This window comes from Peromyscus eremicus, chromosome 8a, assembly GCF_949786415.1.
Source record: "Peromyscus eremicus chromosome 8a, PerEre_H2_v1, whole genome shotgun sequence".
Classification (NCBI taxonomy): Eukaryota; Metazoa; Chordata; class Mammalia; order Rodentia; family Cricetidae; genus Peromyscus; species Peromyscus eremicus.
This window is the reverse complement of record NC_081423.1, coordinates 12,728,695-12,749,620: the sequence shown is the minus strand read 5'-3', so window position 1 is coordinate 12,749,620 and position 20,926 is coordinate 12,728,695. Positions and strand designations below refer to the sequence as shown.

Sequence of the window (20,926 nt, the reverse complement as noted above, 5' to 3'; positions counted from 1 at the left end):
TATAATCTGTTTTTATGTTCAAGCTATCTGTATATTATTTCTCCTGCAGTTGTACATAAAATGTTTTAACATTAAAAAAAGGGACAAATACTATAGAATTGTATTATATGAAATATATAGAATATACAAATTCATAGAGACAGAAAGATTAGACGTTATCTGAAGATGGAGAAGAAAGGAATATATAGCAATGCTTTCCTAAGTACAGAATCTCTGTTTTGTATGATGGAAAAACCCCACAAACCAACAGTAGTATCAGGACATAATATCATGAATGTAATAAATTAATACAATTAATGTAATTAATGAATATCATAAGTATAGGTATTGAATGAATATTATGAATGTAATCAATGAATACCACAAATGTAATTAATATCATGAGTGTAATTTTATTTTATTTATGTATTTATTTATTTTTGGTTTTTTTCGAGACAGGGTTTCTCTGTGTAGCTTTGTGCCTTTCCTGGAACTCACTCTGTAGCCCAGGCTAGCCTCGAACTCACAGAGATCCGCCTGGCTCTGCCTCCCGAGTGCTGGGATTAAAGGCATGCACCACCACCACCCGGCTATGAGTGTAATTTTAAATAATTAATTAATTAATTTTTAAAAAGCCAGCTGTGGTAGTGCAGATCTGTAATCCAATACTAAGGAGGTAAAGACAGGCAGATCCCTAGGACTTGCTAGCTAGACAGTCTGTCCTAATTATACAAGCTCCAGACCCATGAGAGACCCTGCCTGAAAATATAGTGCACAGTATTCTTTTTTTTTTTTTTGAGACAGTGTCTCACTATGTAGCCCTGGCTGTCCTAGAACTCACTATGTGGACCGGGCTGGCCTCAAACTCACAGAGATCCACCACTCCCAAGTGCTAAGATTAAAGGTGTATGCTACCACACCCAGCAAGTGGACAGTATTCCTAAGGAGTGACAACTGAAGTTGTCCTTTGGCCTATATAGACAGACAGACAGACAGAAAGAGAGGGTGGGGGGGGGAGGGAAATGTTGGCTCAGAGGTTCAGAGTATTTGCTGTTCTGCTCTTGCAGAGGACCCAAGTTCAGTCCCCATCATCTCCATGGTGGCTAACAACCATCTGTAACTCCAGTTCCAGGGGATCCAATGCCCTCTTCTGCCCTCTGTGGGCACTACACACATGTGGGGCACTGAAATAAATGCAGGAAAAAACACTCATTGACATAAAATAAAAATACATTGTAAAAATAAAGAAATATGGGAACATGAACTGTGCCACTTTCTACTGCACTGTAAACTGGAATAGACAGACTGACAGAGAGGAAGGAGTCACAGAAAGACATTGGCCTTTGAGAGCCTCAGGAGAAAAGCAAGATGAGAACAACTGCACTAGGAAGAATCAGAGCCTGGCCCTGCAACTCAAGTCACCTGTAACCTGTGACAGAGCCAGAACATGCTATCACTGGGCCGGACAGGCATCTGCAAAGCATAGACCTGTGCACGCACAAAAACAAAGCATCAAGACAAGAGACATGGGGCTGGAGAGACGACTCGGCAGTTTACAACACTTGCTGCTGTTCCAGAGAATCCAAATTTGGTTCCCAGCACTTGTGTTGGGCAACTTACAACCACTTGTAACTCCAGTCCAAGGGGATCCCACACCTTCTCTGGCTTCCAGGAACCTGCACACACATGGCAGACTAACAAAACACACACACATACACACAAATACAAAAAAATTTAAAATAAGGTGGGTTTTTTTTTGTTGTTGTTTTGTTTTGTTTTTTAAGACAATAGACATAGCCAGGTCCGGTAGCACACACACAAACACACACAGAAGCTAAGGCAGGAAAATTGCTCCAAGTTCTAGAGCAGCCAGGGCTATAGAGTGAGATCCCATCTAAAAACAAACTAAAACCTAACAGACCTAACTACATTCCAAAACAAGCAAAGTCTACACAAAAGATCGTGGATAAAATAAAGAATCAAACTATAAGGTTGGAATTACTGCAGCACCAAACATCTGGAGTGACAGCTGCTCAGAAGGCTGAGGCAGGTGCATACAGTAAGCCAATGAAGGAGTCCCAGGAATGCAGAGAGATGCCTCAAAACAATAACTAAACCCTAGGCTTGGAAATGCACTAGTACTTCATCTAACCCACTAACTGCCCAATCACACTCTCGCTGCAAACACTATTAAATAAACTATTCAGCAAATGTCAATGATTCCTTTTTAGGCTAGTGATGTAGCTCAGTAGCTAACAACTCCAATCAAAAGGAAGAATTAAAGAAAGTTTTCATGGGGCTGGAGAGATGGCTCAGAGGTTAAGAGCACTGACTGCTCTTCCAAAGGTCCTGAGTTCAATTCCCAGCAACCACATGGTGGCTCACAACCATCTGTAATGAGACCTGGTGCCCTCTTCTGGCCTGCAGTCATACATGCTGTATACGTAATAAATAAATAAATCTTTAAAAAAAAAAAAGTTTTCATAACTTTACAACTACCAATGAAAACAATGCAATCATGCTTTTCATCTACTAAATTTGTAGCTATGTTATGTCAGAAGTCTAGGCCCTAACTCTAACAATAGGAAGGTAGGTAACTTAGGCTTCACCTACGAAACCAAATAACCTTGGCATTGCTAGGCTCTTTTAGGAGTTATTTCCAGTGTCAAGCTCCATCCAAAAACCTGCCTACCCTCCAGCTCCAGAGTCTTGGTAACCCTCAGTCAACCTGCCATCCATGTCTTGAGCTCTCTCTGCATACATACTCCACTGTCCAATGAGGCTTCTGGGACAGGAGACCCTGCATCACCCTGACTCAGTGGACACTTTTGGGCCCTTCCAGGTCTATACACCACTCCACAGTCTCTTGATTCATGTGACCCACATTCTCCACAAGATTGTACTTAGTTTTCTGGTGGTGATGGCATCTCAACAAGAACAGGCCTCTTGTAAAGGATCTCCTTCATCCCCTTCCAGAATTGGAGAGAGAAAAACCTAAGAAACACCTTGCTGGGCTTAATCCCAGCATGTGGGAGATAAAGGCGGCACTCAAAGCATATAAAGATCAATGGGTGCTGTGGAATAATCTTTTTGTGCACTGTGAAGACGTGTCATTCTGATTGGCTTAATAAAAAAGCTGAATGGCCAATAGCCTGGCAAGATTTCCAGGCACAGAGGATGCTGGGAAGAAGGGCAGAGATGCGAGGAAACACAGGAAGCAGGAAAGTAGAATGGACAGTACATAGATGAGGGAAACAAGCCTTAGGGCAGCACACAGATGAATAGAAATGGGTTAATTTAAGGTTTTTGTTTTGTTTTGTTTTGTTGTTTTTTTTTTTTTTTTTTTTTTTGGTTTTTTTCTAGACAAGGTTTCTCTGTGTAGCTTTGCGCCTTTCCTGGAACTCACTCGGTAGCCCGGGCTGGCCTCGTACTCACAGAGATCCACCTGGCTGTGCCTCCCGAGTGCTGGGATTAAAGGCGTGCGCCACCACCGCCCGCCCGGCTAATTTAAGTTTTAAGAGCTAATTAGAAGCCGGTCAGTGGTGGCGCACGCCTTTAATCCCAGCACCCGGGAGGCACAGCCAGGTGGATCTCTGTGAGTACGAGGCCAGCCCAGGCTACCGAGTGAGTTCCAGGAAAGGCACAAAGCTACACTGAGAAGCCCTGTTTTGGAAGGAAAAAAAAAAAAAAGCTAATTAGAAGCAAGCCTAAGCTATCAAGTGAGCTTTCATAATTAATAGGAAGTCACCAAATTTGGGAGCTGGGGAATTTGTAGGTGGGACAGAAAAATCCACCTACAAATGGCACCCACCACGGGGCACGTATTTCCACATAACACCTGGAAAAGCTTAAAAAAAAAAAGGTTCCAAACACACAAAAACGGAGCCAAACATGGCTTCCTAGTCCTGCAGTCTCTCATGCAGCCTCAGTACAGAGACGCCTCTCCTGGCCGCTGCATGCAGGTAGCATGCCATGAGCTAAGCTGCACAGCAGTTTAAGTTTTGCTCATGCAGACAGAAAAGGGCAGAAAAGTAGGTCCAGATGGGAAAAAAAAAAAAAACCCTCTAAACAGGTTACAGTGTGTTTAAAAATGAGTGTAGACTTAAGAAAGAAAATGGGGGTGGGGGTTGAGGATTTAGCTCAGTGGTAGAGCACTTGTCTACCAAGCGCAAGGCCCTGGGTTCGGTCCTCAGCTCTGGAAAAAAAAAAAGGGAAAAAAAAGGGAAAAAAAAAAAGGAAAGAAAGAAAATGGGTATAGACAGTCACAGAAAAAACTAAATTGTTTATAAATAATAAAAAAAAATAAGCCATGTAGAGATGGGAAATACACAGCCAGTCTGGATCCTGTATAGTGTTGTATTGACTTTAAATTTTTTGATTGCTGATGAGCAAACACTAGCTGTTGATAAACACTGGATTATAAAAAAAAATACTAAATTAAACCAACCTATATATTTTTAAAATGTCTTAACTTCAAAACAGAAGTCAAAAAATATGTTATGTTGGGAAGAGGTTATGTTTTTGTTTCCACAGAAAATGAAAGGCTGTGGATTCATTTAAGACTGCTAGAGATTTAATTTGATCAGGGGAGACCCCCTGAAAAGCCTGGTTATAGACATAAAGAAATAAACCTAGAAAAATAACAAGACAGGTGATGTATATTTAACCTGGTCAAACATAAAACAACAACAACAAAATCATCTTTGGCTGGTTTATGTACAACACATAGTCCATACCTATGTTAATGCAGATATGTGTGTTACCTTTGAAAGTTTGTGTGTTTTCAGAACAAGGGTTCCAGACACCAATGAAAACGGGTGTCCAGATGATCCAGCCTCTCAGAGTACCTCTGTTTCAGTTTCCTCAGAGTTCTGCATCCAGAACAGCTTCAAGGCTGCTGGCTAAGATGGTCCAATCTCACAGACTATTCTAGCCAGGACTTGACCACTATCTTAATTTTTTTCAGGGTCCCCAAAGATGCAAGTACCCACACACAACAAGAAGCAGTCCAGAGAACACAACAGCCACATCCGAAGAGGTGGGGTGGGTGGTTTTTGGTCATTTAGTGGGCTATAGATGTTTGTCATTGCTTAAGAGAGTTGGCTACAAATTGTTATTGGTCAGGGTCAGAAAAAAAACTGAACCAAGGAGATTAGATTCGGAGATCTGTTTCTGAAGAGAAAAAGAGGAGATATAGTATAAAAATTATGAGATAAAAAGGTAGATTGTTGAGTCTACTTTTGAACAGCCACTAGTCTCAAATATTTTACATTGGTATGGATTTTTGTATATTGATACAAATTTAATGTCATTTTTGTTAGGACATACTGTATATACGTTTCTACTCTTGCTTAGGGTATTGTACTTATGCAGCTCATTTAACAATGTAATGTAAATTTCCAGTCTTTGAAAGTTATTATTACAAACTATTTAGGATAATAAATAAATACAGGTTAGCATGCTCAATTATGTTCATAGAAGCATTATTTGTAATAGCCAGAACCTGAAAACAACCTAGATGCCCGTCAACTGAGGAATAGATTAAGAAAATGTGGTACATATACCACAATGGAGTACTACTCAGCAGAGAAAAACAATGACATCATGAAATTTGCAGGCAAATGGATGGAACTAGAAAATATCATCCTGACTGAGGTACCCAGATTCAGAAGGACAAATATGCTATGTACTCACTCATAAGTGGATACTAGATACAAAGCAAAGGACAATCAGACTGCAACCCACAGATCCAGGGATGCTACCTAGGAGGGGGGACCCTAGGATGACTATGGCTTATAATAAGTTTTGGTTTTGCCCAATCACTGGGCAAGCTTTAGTGAAACATTTCAATACTAGGATAAGAATTTGTACCGCATCAAGCTGATGAAAGGTTATGCTGGTTGTACTTTCAAGAGGGGAAACTAAAATATTTTTAGATTATGGATTAGCCTATAGAAAAATGTCTGCCATAAATCAAACAGTGGAGGGGGAGATGAATAGGAATCTCACTTATACAACTTAAGTAAAACATAGCTCTCTGAATAGAAAAAAAAAATACAGGTTAGCAGTCAGTCACCTGTAACAAACTTATAGTCATTTAGGCATGTTTTCAAGGTCAAACAGAGGTATATTTTTAGATAGATAGATGGTCTTCAAATGCTTCAAAGACCTACAGAATATGGCATTTAATTTTTTTTTGTTTTTTGTTTGTTTGTTTGTTTTTGTTTTTTCAAGACAGGGATTCTCTGTGTGACAGCTCTGGCTGCCCTGGAACTCACTTTATAGACCAGGCTGGCCTCAAAGTCACAGAAGATCCACTTGCCTCTGCCTCCCAAGCGCTGATATTAAAGGCATGTGCCACCATGCCCGGCTTAAAATGTTTTGTTAACACAGGGCTTTTCATGAAAGAAAGACACATCTGCTCCTGGCAGCACCAATTTACTTCAGAGAAGATGATGGGCACTGAAGAAACTCCATATGGAGTTTGCTTTCAATGTGGCAAAACTAGCCATTTGGGCAAGAAATGGCTCTTGTTTTTACTGCTAAAAGTATGTTGTACAAACTGGACAAGCAGGACATAAAGGAAAAAGACTGTTGGACTTTGCCAAGATAAGGCAGGACAGTCCTTCAAAATTCCTGCTTCACAAAAAAGTCTGTCAGATATTCTAGACCTGTAGGCTGAAGATGGATGCCCCAACATTGTAGACAAACCTCGGAGTGACTATCCAGGCAGCCAGATGTCTCTGTTTCTTAGTTTTGGAAGTGGCTTGCACTGCACTTCCCATTTACTCAGGTAATATTATATCCTTCTGGAGTCTTTGATGGAATTGAAGACTAGATAGTTACAGTTTTCTTTAGTTATGATAGAAGATAAATTAGGTACAAAACTTTGGACTCATCATGAGAGGACAGATAATGGAATTATCTTCTCTGAATTTGTCAAATACAAATGGACTGGACATGATAAATGTAGTTCTTTTTTAAAGATTTATTTATTTATTTAATGTATATGGTGCTCGATCTGCATGTACAGCTTTATGCCAGAAGAGGGCGTCAGATCCCACTATAGATGGTTGTGAATCACCATGTGGTTGCTGGGAATTGAACTCAGAACCTCTGGAAGAACAGGCAGTGCTCTTAACTGCTGAGCCATCTCTCCAGCCCCATGATAAATGTAATTCTTAGTTGATGACTGTTTTTTTGTTTTGTTTTGTTTTGTTTTGTTTTTCGAGACAGAGTTTCTCTGTGTAGCTTTGCACCTTTCTTGGAACTCATTCTGTAGCCCAGGCTGACCTTGAACTCACAAAGAATAGGCCTGGCTCTGTGATGACTGTTCTTATTGTATATAGTTTCATTCATTAAAATTAAAAACCTTTCCTTTTTATTTAGACAAAATGGGAAATGTTGTGGTAATCTTTTTGTACACTGTGAAGCTCTGTCACCCTGATTGGTTTAATAAAGAGCTGAATGGGGCTGGGCAGTAGTGGTGCACTCCTTTAATCGCAGCACTTGGGAGGCAGAGCTAGGTGGATCTCTGTGAGTTCGAGGCCAGCTGGCCTACAGAGCGAGTTCCAGGACAGGCACCAAAACTACACAGAGAAACCCTGTCTCAGACCCCCCCCCCAAAAAAAAAAAAGAAAGAAAGCTGAATGGACAATAGCTAGAGTCCCAGGATTTCCTGGGAAGAAGGGCAGAGATGTGAGAAGACATAGAGGAAGCAGGAAAGTAGGATGGACAGTACGTGTAGATGAGAGAAACAAACCTCAGGGTAGCACATAGATTAATAGAAATGAGTTGATTTAAGTTATAAGAGCTAGTTAGAAACAAGCCTAAGCTATCAGCCAAGCTTTCATAATTAATATGGTTATTTGGGAACTGACAGGTGAGACAGAAAAAATCATGTACAAATGGGAACCATCCCAAGACTGAACTTGGTAACATGTTTACCCACTTGCTGAAGCCAAAGGCCAGGGTCTTCCTGGCCTGGCCTCCACCCCTAAGCATGCTCCTAACACCACCCTGGCTCCCACATGAGAGGCAATGGTCATGCCAGGGGAAACATCAGCTAGATCTAATCAAAGGCTTTCCAGTGGTTACAGCGATGATAGCACAGAAACATGTACTTTTAGGAGGAACCAGGGTGTAGACTGAGTAGCAGTGACCCTGAAAAGGCTGGTAAGGCAGGGACCGAGACCAATATAGGCAGGCTCTTACATTTTCCCCTAACAATGGAGTCCAGTCCAGCCTCCAACACTGGAGGAGTAAGAGAAGGGAAGTGTGAAGAACCCTCAAATTTCACTTTCTCAGAAAGCCACCCTGAGTGTTAGTTGCTATGGTCACCTAAGAAACCAGGTGGGGGAGAGCATCAGCCTCAGGGTACTGACACCCCTCCTTCATCTAAGAATACTTCAATTCCTTATCCAACCAGGCCCTCCAGTGATACCAAGCTCAATGGAAGCACTGAGGCTCCTCTCCCAAGAGGCTGCTTTGTAGTACTTCTCCCTAGGCCTCACCTGGACTTGGGTTATGGCCCAGAAAAGAAACAGAGCCTAGAGACTCTGTTCAGACAAATTCCCAAACCCAGGGTAGTGGACAAGACAGCTTGGACAGGACTCTGACTCATACCCCCAGGGTTAGAGATCAGCACAACAGACAGGGTGGTACGAGGGGACATGGAGAAACGTAGAGGGACACATAAGGTCCCTTCCCAGTGGCCCTGAACAGAAATTTTCCATGTCTCCATCTGTTGTTGCCATCACTGTTCTAAGAACATGGCCAAGACCTGACTAGCCCCATCTTTGATGGCCTGACTTCCTGCCAGATGATGTCACTATAGTCTGATGTTCAGGAACCATATTTGGATTCCCTGTAAGGATCAGGGACAAGACAAAGGCAGACACAAGGTATCCTGGCAGAAGGCACACAGAAGCAAGGGGCAGCACCACTGGCCCCTTACCTGCCATGAGGAGGTAAGCCAGCAGCCTACCTAGAACATCCTGAGAGGGCATAGGCCAGCTGGGTACTCTGGACCCTCTAAAACCTAAGCCAGCAATTTATAGATACCCTCACAGTTAAGGCTAGAGGGACCTGATCTGGGACTCACACACACTGGGGTGGCAGGCAAATACTCATACTATCTCTCAGTCTAGCAGGCCATCCCCATACTGCTTGCATCACTGGGACAGACATAACCTGTTTCCACATGGATATGGAGTGCTTCTAGCTTGGCTATCTGCTGCCCCCACTTCTTTTCCACGATGGGTGACTATGTTGTGAATGCTGAATAAAGATCTTCTATACTCTATGCATGTGGGCCCCTATCTTTCAGATCAGATACTCTGATGGGGTAAGGGACAGAAGACAACTCATGTCCCCATACTGCCACCTCTATGGGGCTACCTGACCTGATGGGAGGGACCCCAGCCCCCCCCCCCAAGTGTATGTCCATGGGCTCACATATCCCACAAGAGACATCGTGTTTCTGACTCCCAATTTCTTCTAATAAAGAGGAACAGGGGGCTCTCCGAGCCTCCACATACAGGCTATACAAGTTGGGGTGCTGCTGTGAGACAGGGAAAGCAGGCAATCTCAGGGCAACTCTCTGCAAACAGGACAGCAATAGTACAAAAGCAAGCGTGCAGGTCTATGCAAAAGTGGAGATCAAGGAGGGTCATTGTGAACACTGCAAGCCCTTACCAAGATGCGCCAGCTGTGAGAAGCAGCCCTATTCCAGAGCTGTGATAGGAGACCCTCAATAGGCTGCCCACAAGATGCAACCCAGACCTATGGCTAAGCAGCCTTGGTTTCCTCCTTTGCTGTGGAGAATGGACTAGGTGCCCGGTCCTTAGTCTAGATGTAGGGGGTAGGGGGGGATTTAAGGGCCAGCTGGAGCCCCAAAGGAAACATCTGCACATTCCAGACACATGTGGTCAACAGGCGGGCGAGTGCCAGCCACCCCCCCCCACCAGCCCATTGCTGGCCGCCATGCTGGAAACAGGGCTCAAGGGGAACAGCTCTGAGGGGCGGCTTGTGGATGTTATGTAACCCACCCCACAGGAGCCAGCTGTCTCCTCCCTCTGGCAGGCTAGACCAGCTTGGTAAGGAGGAAGCCCCCAGTACTCCTCCAAGGCTCAGCTGCATCCTCTCTCTGGGAAAACAGAGTCCCCTCAACCAGCAAGGATGATCCCCATAAACATCTCCAAACAGAGCCAGGGCAGAAGGAAATGGAAGCTACCATGAGGGGACAGTCCTAGGTCTGGGCAGAGTGGCAGAGGCCCTGGGCTGGCCTCACTCCGGGTGCCTTTCAGAGTCTAGCAGCAGAGCCAGTTGAGTCTAATAGCCTCACTCTGTTTTTGTTCTCTTTGCTTTTTGTTCCCTTCTATTTATGGCAAGCAAGGCTGGCTTCTAGGGCCGGAAATGATGTTTAAATTAATGAATTCAAGTTTAGGAAAGGGGGAGTTGAAGAAAAACACCCCAGCACACTGGTGGTGGAAAGGACAGTCTCTGGACTGTACCGACTGTTTTTCCAGGGAGAAGGGTCAACGAGGATGGCCATAGCTCCCATCACTCTGCATGCACCTGGAGGCCTGTCTTTCAACTGGCTCCAAACCAGGACTAGGCCTCCAGTGGGGAGCTCAGCCTCAGAGTGGAAATGCCCATGTTAAAGAGTCCCTCAGTCAGGCTGTAGGACCTCAGAGTTCCAGGGCCTGGGGAGGAGAAGAGGTCCCACATTGGTACAAGATGTTCTGTAGGTTCTTTATGTCATTACAAAGCCCTTTGTCACAAGTACTAAGTTCTCCCACAACTAAACTATCACCAGGATGAGATGCTGGGGATGACATGACTTGCCTAGGATTTTCTTGGGACCTACAAGCAAGAACAGAGATCAAAGACTCAGGCCCCATAACCAGAAGGAATGTGATAAGCAGTGGGTCCTTCTCATACTGAGGGACAAGTCCAGCCTAGCCCAAGAAATGGCTGTTCCAAGAGCTGTTCACTGTCTCATGTTAATAAGACAGTTGGGAAGGAAGGTCTGCTCACCTCCAAATACAAATGAGGCATTGAGGCCACTTATTCAGATCAAAAGAAGAAAAAGAACCAGCATTGGAGCCACTAGCCTCCCTCCAGACCACGTCCTGGTGTCCATGCACCATGACACAATGCCAGGACCATTTGTGGCTGCTCATGTCCCATTACACTCAGCAAGGGCAGGAGCTGCTCCAACCCTGATCTCAAGGTTCAGAGAGCCTGCCACCTCCTCCACACTACCTGACATGTCCACAGCAGCCAGTAGATTCAAGCTCTCGAAAGGGTATCAACAGGCAGATGGGACTCGATTGCTGCCCTGGTTTTCTAAGGGCTGTGGTATCCTGTAGTGGGCAGGAGCCTCAGTCCAGCCATAGTCACACCTCAACCACTTGGGGATCAGCATGGCCAGTGGCAAGAACCAGCACAATGCCAGGGCAATGAAGCAGTATGGGGACTCAGGACCCTTGAGGCCTCTCTACTCCTCCAGCTGCAAGGTGGTCCCTTACTATAACCCTTACCCTAAAGACTGCAACCAAGAGAAGTTGGCTTCTGTCACTGCCAGAGGGACAAAGTCCTTCCCAAGGTGGCCTCTCATAGGATCCAACCTGCCTTCTTAGCACTAGGGATACCACATTTTGCCAGATCCAACCCACAGGAGTTGATCAGGGAGAGGAAGCACTACCTACCTTAACCCCCAAGTGCACCCCTCTCCTTGGCAATTAGTGCCTGGGCATCACAAGGCCTCTTTACGAAGAAGACTTCTGCCAAGCCAGAAAGAACGAGGTGTTCCGAGAAAAGACATGAGCTGCATTTTCCAGCTGTAGCTCGTCCTTCAGAGAGACTGCTCACGCCCTGTGGCGCCCACACCAGGCCAGCTGGAGCCATACGGACAGCTGAGGCAGGCCAGGCCTGAGCACGGAGCCCAGACGACAGCAGCAGGAGAAGCAGGGTGTTTTCATTCCAGAGCACTAGGCGGGCCGGCTGTCTGGGCTCCTGCTGCTCATGTTGGCCACAGCAATGTTCCGGAAAGGAAAATGTGTCTCCATCCAAAATGGCTTCCTCAACTGAAACCCAACCCAAGCCAGGGTTTCCCTCAGGAGCCAGGGTTACTATGCTCCTCTCCCTCTCAGCAAAGACACCCTGGGATAAAGAAGAGGGAGTGAATGGCCCCTTATGCCCTAGGAAGGTTCAGGGAGGATCAGGCATTACTCAGTGAGAGTCACATGATGGCAGAAGGCAGCCGGAGAAGGCAGAAGGCGGCTACACAGGAAGCCGATGTGGAGACACTCTGTTTGCCCACCTTGTTTGGAGAACCCAGAAGGGGAAGCCCAGCATGGTGGCTCAGGTACTGAAACCCCAGGCAGGAAGACTGATGCCAAGTGCAAAGTCAAGCAGGGGTATCCAGTGAGACTCTTCCTCCAAACAAAAACAGGACAGGAAAACTGAGGTTCACATACATTCTGGGTTTCCTAAAACCCATAAGAGCCCAGCACTGCAAGCCAAGGTTCACTGGGCACATGGGAGCAGAATACACAGCAGTATCACATTAACACCCAAATCAGACAATGAGGTGAACTGGGACAGCAGATGCCATGGTGTGCTTTCAACACAGCCTTCCTGCTTCATACAGGCCCTTCAGTGTATAAAAAGACAATAAAAGCTGAGGTTAGTAAGAGGAAAGCTAGGTATGTTGGTTTTCCACCATAATCCCAGCACCAGTGAGACAGAAGCAGAGTCATTGATGCCATGTGAGAAGCCAGCCTGCTCTACATACTAAGTTCTAGGCAGTAAGAGATACAGAATGAGACAGTAAGACTTTTTCTCAAAAAACCAAAACAAAACAAAAAGAAAAAAAAAGTGAAAAAGAAAACACACACACACACACACACACACACACACACACACACCACCATACCTGCCCCATACCACACCCAGAGGTGAGTGGGTACTGGGCTAGGAGTAGATCTAAATGCATCCTCATAGTGTTAAAGGCATCTTTTGAGGTTGGACTTCAGGTCTCCTTGACCTAGATGTTGAGGTATGAATAGGATATGAATAGGAGTTTGCCTGCTCACAGTGGTCTGTGCTTCTCCTATCTGTACAACATCTGGCCTGAACACACATCCCACACTCAGGCTCCCACATTCTGTCTGCAATGCAGCAGAATGGTCTTGAGGTATATTTCCTGGTGGCTGGTACTTGAGGACAAGGGAACAGCCCCCAGGAAACATGAAAAAGAAAGGGGACCTATCTAAACAGCTGTAGTGTTAGCATGCTGCTAGTGCCTGAACCTATCCATGCAACCCAAACCCTTATCTTTGAGACCCCACAACCCACCTTACAGGCAAGGAAATTGAGACTCAGATAGGCTGAATGGCTGAGCCAAGGTCACACAGGAAGTGCAAAAGCTGGGACATAACCCCAAGACTGATAACAGATTCCCATGCCTCCCTCCAGAAAAAAGGAACTGGGGCAAGGGGAACAGGGCAAGTTTAGGAACCTGCAAGGAGCACATATAGAAACTGGGGAGAAGTTGGGAATAGTAGTGTGTGCCTTTAATCCCAGCACTCAGAAGGCAGAGTGCAAGCAGATCTCTGTGAGTTCCAGGCCAGCCTGGTCTACATAGTGGGTTCCAGGACAGCCAGAGTTACATAGTGAGATACTATCTTGAAAAATATATATTAAAAAAGAGGGGGTGGCATGGTGGCACACATCTTTAATCTCAGTACTCAACTCTCAGGAGGCAGAAGCAGGTGGATCTCTGCCAGTTTGTGGCCAGTCTGGTCTACATTGCGAATTCCAGGACAGCTGTTACACAGAGAAACCCTGTGTCAGAAAAAAAAAAAAAAGGGGGGGGGAGTACCTCAACAATCCATACGATCCCCTGGGTGTATACTTCAAAGGTCCCCCTGGGCCCACAAGAAGAGGCCCTAATATATTAACCAACCTGAGTACAGTCTTTGGGGTCCGCTGTAAAACATTCTGACAACTTCACTTCTTTGGCGACACACCAATATATGACTCTAAAAAGTACTTCAACATCTGGGAGCCTCAGTTTCATGGTCAATACAACAGAAACGAGAGAATCCATCCCACAGCCCCACAGAAAGAAAATGACAGACAGGACACAAGCTCTGGAGTGCATCTCCTGGGTATTCTCCTTAGAGACTGGTTTTCCTGGTCTCTCAAGCTTAAACCAGGCTGGACCCAAATTTGCAGCAATCCTCCTGCCTCTGCGCCCCCTAGTGCTAGGACCATAATGTGTACTACCACACTTGATCTCCCAACGACCAAACTCTGCATCTTCATATGTATTTATTACTTGGTCTAATTAAAGCTTATTTTCATCAACAACAAAATTCAAATACTATGAAGTTCACACCTTTTCAAAATTTACAATTTGATGCTTTTTAGTATCTTCACAAGCCTGGGTACCATCACCACTAATTTCACAATATTTTCATCATTCCAAAAGAAGCCCCACAATCCTTGGCCATCTACCCTCACTACCCTATGAATCTTTTTCTGTCTCCATAGATTTACCTTTCCTTAACTTTTTTTTTGGTTTGGTTTTTCTTGGTTTGGTTTTTTTGGAGACAGGGTTTCTCTGTGTGGCTTTGGTGCCTGTCCTGGATCTTGCTTTGCAGACCAGGCTGGCCTCGGCCTCGAACTCACAGAGATCCACCTGCCTCTGCCTCCTGAGTGCTGGGATTAAAGACGTGTGCCACCACTGCCCCGGCCTTCCTTTTTTCAAAAGGGTTATGTTTTGGGTTTTTGCTTTTCAAGATGGGGTTTCTCTGTGTGTAGCCCTGGCTGTCCTGGAACTCAGAGATCTTCCTGCCTCCGGAGTTCCCAGCTCCTTCCATCTTTTTGATACTAGCAGACTATTTTTGGTACTAATAGAGTGGCACCAAATCACTGTGTTTTTTCCTATTTTTGTTTGTTTTGTTTTGTTTAAGACAAGGCCTAGCCGGGCGGTGGTGGCGCACGCCTTTAATCCCAGCACTTGGGAGGCAGAGGCAGGCGGATCTTTGTGAGTTCGAGGCCAGCCTGGTCTACAGAGCGAGATCCAGGAAAGGCGCAAAGTTACACAGAGAAACCCTGTCTCGAAAAACCAAAAAAAAAAAAAGACAAGGCCTATCTATGTAGCTTAGGCTGGTTTGAACTCAAAATTATCCTGACCAAAATGTACAGCACATGTCACTCAGAAATGGTAACTAAAACAACATCTGAAGCCAAAAGACAGTTTACACCTAATGTCAGGTGGATGTCCCAGAGAGCTTTCTTCAATAACAGAATGTCCTTCCTGCCTATAGTCACTAGCCCCAGAGGCCCCAGAGACCCTTACAAGAATTGTGGCCCTCCGCTGGGCAGTGGTGGCGCACACCTTTAATCCAGCACTCGGAAGGCAGAGCCAGGCGGATCTCTGTGAGTTCGAGGCCAGCCTGGGCTACCAAGTGAGTTCCAGGAAAGGCACAAAGCTACACAGAGAAACCCTGTCTCGGAAAAAAAAAAAAAAAATTGTGGCCCTCCACAACAGAGCTGAAGACACAGAGGACAGAGACATGCCAAGAGCTCACAGCTCTATCAGTTAGAAACTTAATGATAAAGGAGTTAGTTTCCTCTGTAAGTCAAAAGTAGAAAAAGAGAACTGCGAGAAAATGCCTAACCATTAGCTAGACTCAGGCCATCAACTAGTTGTAGTGTGTAGACCTCATCTGGACCCTAATTTAAACTACCAAAAATACAGAGCCAGGCCTGGTGGTACACATCTGTAATTCCAGCTCTAGGAAGACTGGAGCAAGAGATCAAAGGTTTGAAGGTTCAACCATAGCCTGGGCTACATGAGACCCTGTCTCAAAAAAGAAAAAAGAAAAAAATCCAAACAGCTGGGCATAGTGGCACACCTTTAGTCCCAGCACTCGGGAGGCAGAAGCAGGCAGATCTCTGAGTTTGAGGTCAGCTTGGTCTACAGAGCAAGTTCCACGACAGCCAGGGCTACACAGAGAAACCCTGTCTAGAAAAACCAAAACAGACAAAACAAACTTTAAAAGAGAGACAACCAAAAATGCCCACAATTGACATCCAACAGAACTGAGGAAGCATGCCCTAGTTTAGGTGTGTTTGGGTATCAGGATAGATTATGTGTTTTGAGTATTAGGATAGATTATGTGTTTGGGTATCAGGATAGATTATGTGTTTTGGGTATCAGGATAGATTATGTGTTTTGGGTATCAGGATAGATTATGTGTTTGTGTATTAGGATAGATTATGTGTTTTGGGTATCAGGATAGATTATGTGTTTTGGATATTAGGATAGATTATGTGTTTTGGGTATTAGAACATTCATAGGTTTTATAAAACACTAAGATGCTGGTCTTTGGCTCAAAACATAGGGCAAGAATGACAGGCAAGAAGGGTGAGATCCATTACTCTGATCTATATACTTTTCACAATAACAAGGCTTTAAATGCTCCGTAGTAAAGCCCAAAGTCAGTCAAGTAGCAGCACCCTGCCAGTAATGTCACCTTTCTGAAGCAGCAGTGTGGTTTTAAGCCAAGAAATGATGGGAAGCTATGCTCGAAGAAGACCAGCTGTCCTACTACCAGGACACAGCTGTCCTGCCAAGGAGCCACACACATACAGAAGGGCCTGACCACAGTTGGAAAGACAATGTTCCTTGAGCACCTAAACAATGGCCTGAACTCTGTGTCCTTCTCCTTCAGCGAAAACCATCTATCTGATGTGCAGCAGCAGTCTGTAGGATGGACAGCCTACTGGACACAGACTGGCCTCGAGAACGCCTGCCCCTGAGGCTTCAGCTTCCTATCAGTTGGTTCTCCCAGCTCTGTAAGTCCCTTAAAAGCAGTGTTGAAGGTAAAAAGAAAAATGTGGAGTCTTTTCCCATCTATCCACACGAGGTTATGCTGACATCTCTCCACAGACTGTGAGAGGCTAACACTTGGAGAAATCTATGAGCTCAGGCTAGGCTAGCTCTCAGAAAACCTCTTGCACCAAAACCCAGAGCAACAGCTCAGGCTTCACTGTTTTGCAGAGCCCACAGGCCTTCATCCTTCATTCCCTAGACAGTTCCTAGGAAGCCAGTAGGGGCTGGAGAAGGAGGAACCAACAGGAGCTGGGCCTGACGCCCAGAGATGCCAAGCCAGCAGAAAAAGAAGTGCCCTTATTCACAGCATCCATAAATAAAAGGTAGGGTGAATCTGATGCAATTCTGTGGGTACTGCTAGATAACTGGAGGGGATCCGTCTCCAGACACAGCTGCACCACAAATGCTACAGTAGTCAAGGAACAAACACGATGACAGGCCGGGGAAGCCCCAAATCTCAGCTCCAAAGGACACAGGGCTTCCTTACTAAGGTGGAGTCACCCAAGAGCATTAGAAAACCCAACGAAAGGACCCAGCTCTACTTTAATGGGCCTGGGCATGTAATAAGTTCCTGAGGGGACTTCAGCAGGGACTTCTGGAGCTGACGTGCCCAGGAAATCTAAGGGATTGTAATCAGCAGGCCCTGAGACAAATATCTGCAACCTGTCCTCCTCATCTTGCTTGATCCAACCCTGGTCCCTAGCACAAAAGGTCCAAACCTCAGGCTATCGTGTCTAGGATGTGTTACCTTGAACAAATTACATCACGTCTCCAACCCTGTTTCCTCACCTGCAAAACAAGGGTCTAGCTCTACCACCCTCCAGGGAATTAGACTAAGAATTAAGTGTGATAATCTATAAAAAAAAAAGAGCCTAGTTAAGCCTGGCTCAAGGCAATCTCTCAGTGAGACTGTATTACTTTCAGAACGCAAAACTGACCCGGTCTCAATTGTTTCAACCCCTCCTGGCAATTTCCCTGCCTTAAGTTCCTAGTAAAAGGAAGCCCTACCTGAGGCCCACTCTCATCATACCCTCTACTCCCTAACACTTCTCAAGCAGTCACCATAAGGGGCCAAGACCAGCCTGCAGTACGCTGGACCCACTTTGTCCCTTAAGCATAGACAATTCTTACACATTGATCAAATTCTTGTCTGGACCCCTCCCCTGGGTGCTAGCTCTGAGCCCTGACAGAAATCCCCAAGCCCAGGACGCATCTCAAGTAGTCTCTAACGTTTATTCCAAAGCCTCCTACCACGCCCCACGCGCTTGTAGCTCCTGTTTGAGGAGCCCCGCAGAGTAAGACATCAGTCTTCACAGAAACCGGGATTTTTGGCTACCCTTCTGGGTCACGCCGGCTGAGGTCCAAGGTTTTCCTTATTTAGTCGGGCCGACATCCCTACTGGAGCCTCGCCCTGGGAGCGGCCAGGCCCCGCTGCGTCTTGCGGCCCGAGCTCCGGACCGCGCCCACGCCCTGCGGCCGACAGCGCAGCAACGCTCCCGAAGGGCCCTATCTACCTCCGCTCTGCTCCCGCAGAACCCAGCCGTGATGCTCTAGCCAGGCCGCCCGCCGCCATGGCAACCGCCCGTCCGCCAGCTCTGCCTGGGCGCAGCTACTCACAGCGCGGTGGCGTCAGCAGGGATGCGCAGACTCGGCTCAAGCGTCTGCAGCCAGCGGCCCGAGCAATTGACGCGGCAGGCGGAGTCGGGTGCCAGACTGCAGAAACAGGGGAGCGGGCAAGGCCCGCAGCCGCGCCCAGGGTCTCCGGCCAGCGCTCCGAGCCACAGGCCCAGGCCTAGGGCCAGCGCCAGGCGAGCGGGCGCGCCGGGCGGCATCGTCAGCGCAGCCCGCGCATGGCCCCGGCTCCCCGAGGCCCCGTGCGCCGGCAGCCGCAGTTCAGGAGGGGCCCGCAGACCTCATGGTACGGCCCGGGACAGGATGCCGCGGCGGCCGTGGCCTGTCTGCGGTGCGACAGCTGCTCAGCGCTCTGGGGCAGGCCGCACCTCAGGGCCTTGGCCGCCAGCTCGCGCATTCGCGCTGCACTGCAGACCCAGCGCCGGCTCCTCCTCCTACCCCACCCCCGGCGCGGCGCGAGGCGGTACGTCCTCAGGCTCCGCCCCTGCGCTCCCAAGTCGGCCGTAGGCGGGGCTGGATGAAGAGAAGGCCGTCACAGGTTCCGCCCTCTGCGCTGCAGATCCTGCAGTAGGCGGGCCCTGAAGGAAGGGCATCCAACTAGGCTCCGCCCAGTACTCGAGGAGCGTTGGGGGCGGGGCCTTCTAAGAGGGGGTGGCCTTCAAAGGCTCCGCCCTCTGTTCTGCTGGGCCCGCTACAGACAACACTAGAGGGTGGAGGAGGCTCTGTCCCTTCTGCTGCAGCGTTAAGAGGCCCCACCCATCAAGCTGCTGTAAGAGTCGCGGCGCGCGTGGGCGGAGTTATTATAAGGGTCAGTCCCCTACCCCTACTGAGAGAGGCGGTGTCAGACCGGAGGGCGTCAGCCTACTCAGCCCGCCTTCCCGAGCTCCCTTGTGAGGTCCTCTGGCTGTTGAGGCTTCCCCGGCGTCAGTAGGTTTCTCTGCTCCCAGCCTTCAGTAATCAACAGTCACAGCATTGAAAACACCAATAGCTGCGGGAGCGATGCCTCAGCAGAAAAAGGAACTAGCCGTGCGAAGCCTGTTGACCTGAGCTCGATCCCGAAACCCACGTAAAGATGAACTTACACAAAGTTGTCCTACACCCTCGCCATAGCACGCTCCCTACACTAGTAATAAATTAAAAACAAAAAAACTGCGGCCTACTGTTTCTGGGTGTCCTCTGTATGCGTTTCCACTCCGCAAGTCTTCTGCCCCTGGAGAGTACCGCCGACCTGAGCCTACACAGTAGATAGCCAATAAATACTTGCTGCGTCATCTCATGGACCTCTGCCAGAGGACGCTGCAGGGGCTCAGAAGTGATGCACAAAATAGCGCTCACCTGGAGTGGGTGAAGCTCATCGCCGTGCCCTCCAACCCCACGCGCAGCCCCCCCTGCGGCTGCTGAGGTGCTGGGAAGCTGCTGTCCCTCCCGCCCCGCAAGTCTTCAGACTTAGACCACTACAGATCCTTGTGCGCAGGACCTAAGACAAAACTAACGTGAAAGAAAATACTCCAAACCCAGTACTTTGAATAAACCTTGAAAACATGCTTAGATGACGAATAACAAGAACTACATGTTCTGTGTTTCCGTTTACAAGAAGTATTCAAAAGAGGAAAGTCCACGAAGACAGGAAGTTGATGAGTGCTGTAAGCTAGAGGGAAAGAGGTGAGAGTTTCTTTGGGGCCAGTAAGCATGTTCTGGAATTAGTAAAGGTGATTGAACAGACTTATTAAATATATTAAGATGCCTAGGTCGTGGTGGCACACGTTACTAAGGCCAACAATCCGGAATAAGAGGCAGGAGGATTCCCGAAAGCTCAAGGTCATCCTACCTACTTAATACATTCCAAACCTAACAAAGCTACTTAATGAGTCTCTCAAAAATATACACACACTGCAGGATGGTGGTGGCATACTCCTTTAATCCCAGCACTTGGGAGGTAAAGGCAGGCATCTCTGCCTGGTCTACAGCATGAATTCCAGGACCCCCAGGACTCCACAGAGAAACCCTGTCTGGAAAACTCAAAACAAGAAAAAAAAAAGAAAGAAAGAAAAGAAAATACGAAATACACACACACACACACACACACACACACACACACTGGGGTGGTATGAGGGTGGAGCTGGAGAGACAGAGGGTTAGCTCTTAGGAGCTCTAGAAGACAAGTGTTCAGTTCAGAGCACCCATGGCAGCATACAAGCAGGGGATTCCAAGGTTGTCCTTCTGTCCTCAACCTCCTGAGAGTACATGGATAACAAAACCACACAAAATAAATAAATAAATGAATTGTCTTTAGAAGATACTAGATACCATGCTTGATGAACTGTATCTCAAGGTTTTGTTTGTGTGTTTGTGTGTTTGTGTGTGTGTATGTGTGTGGTTTTGGACAATGTCTCACTATGT

The 20,926-nt window shown here is 46.8% G+C and overlaps 1 protein-coding gene across 3 annotated transcripts in view; it reads right to left on the bottom strand.

Annotated features, from left to right (window-relative positions):
• Pkd1 (polycystin 1, transient receptor potential channel interacting) overlaps window positions 1–18,726 on the bottom strand; it is a 51,291-nt gene extending 32,565 nt beyond the window's left edge. For all 3 annotated transcript variants that reach the window (XM_059270193.1, XM_059270194.1, XM_059270195.1), the window contains exon 1: window positions 18,512–18,726. In XM_059270193.1, coding sequence (XP_059126176.1) covers window positions 18,512–18,726 — 215 coding nt within the window. The remainder of the gene's footprint in view (window positions 1–18,511) is intronic.
• Between the last annotated feature and the right edge of the window lie 2,200 nt (window positions 18,727–20,926).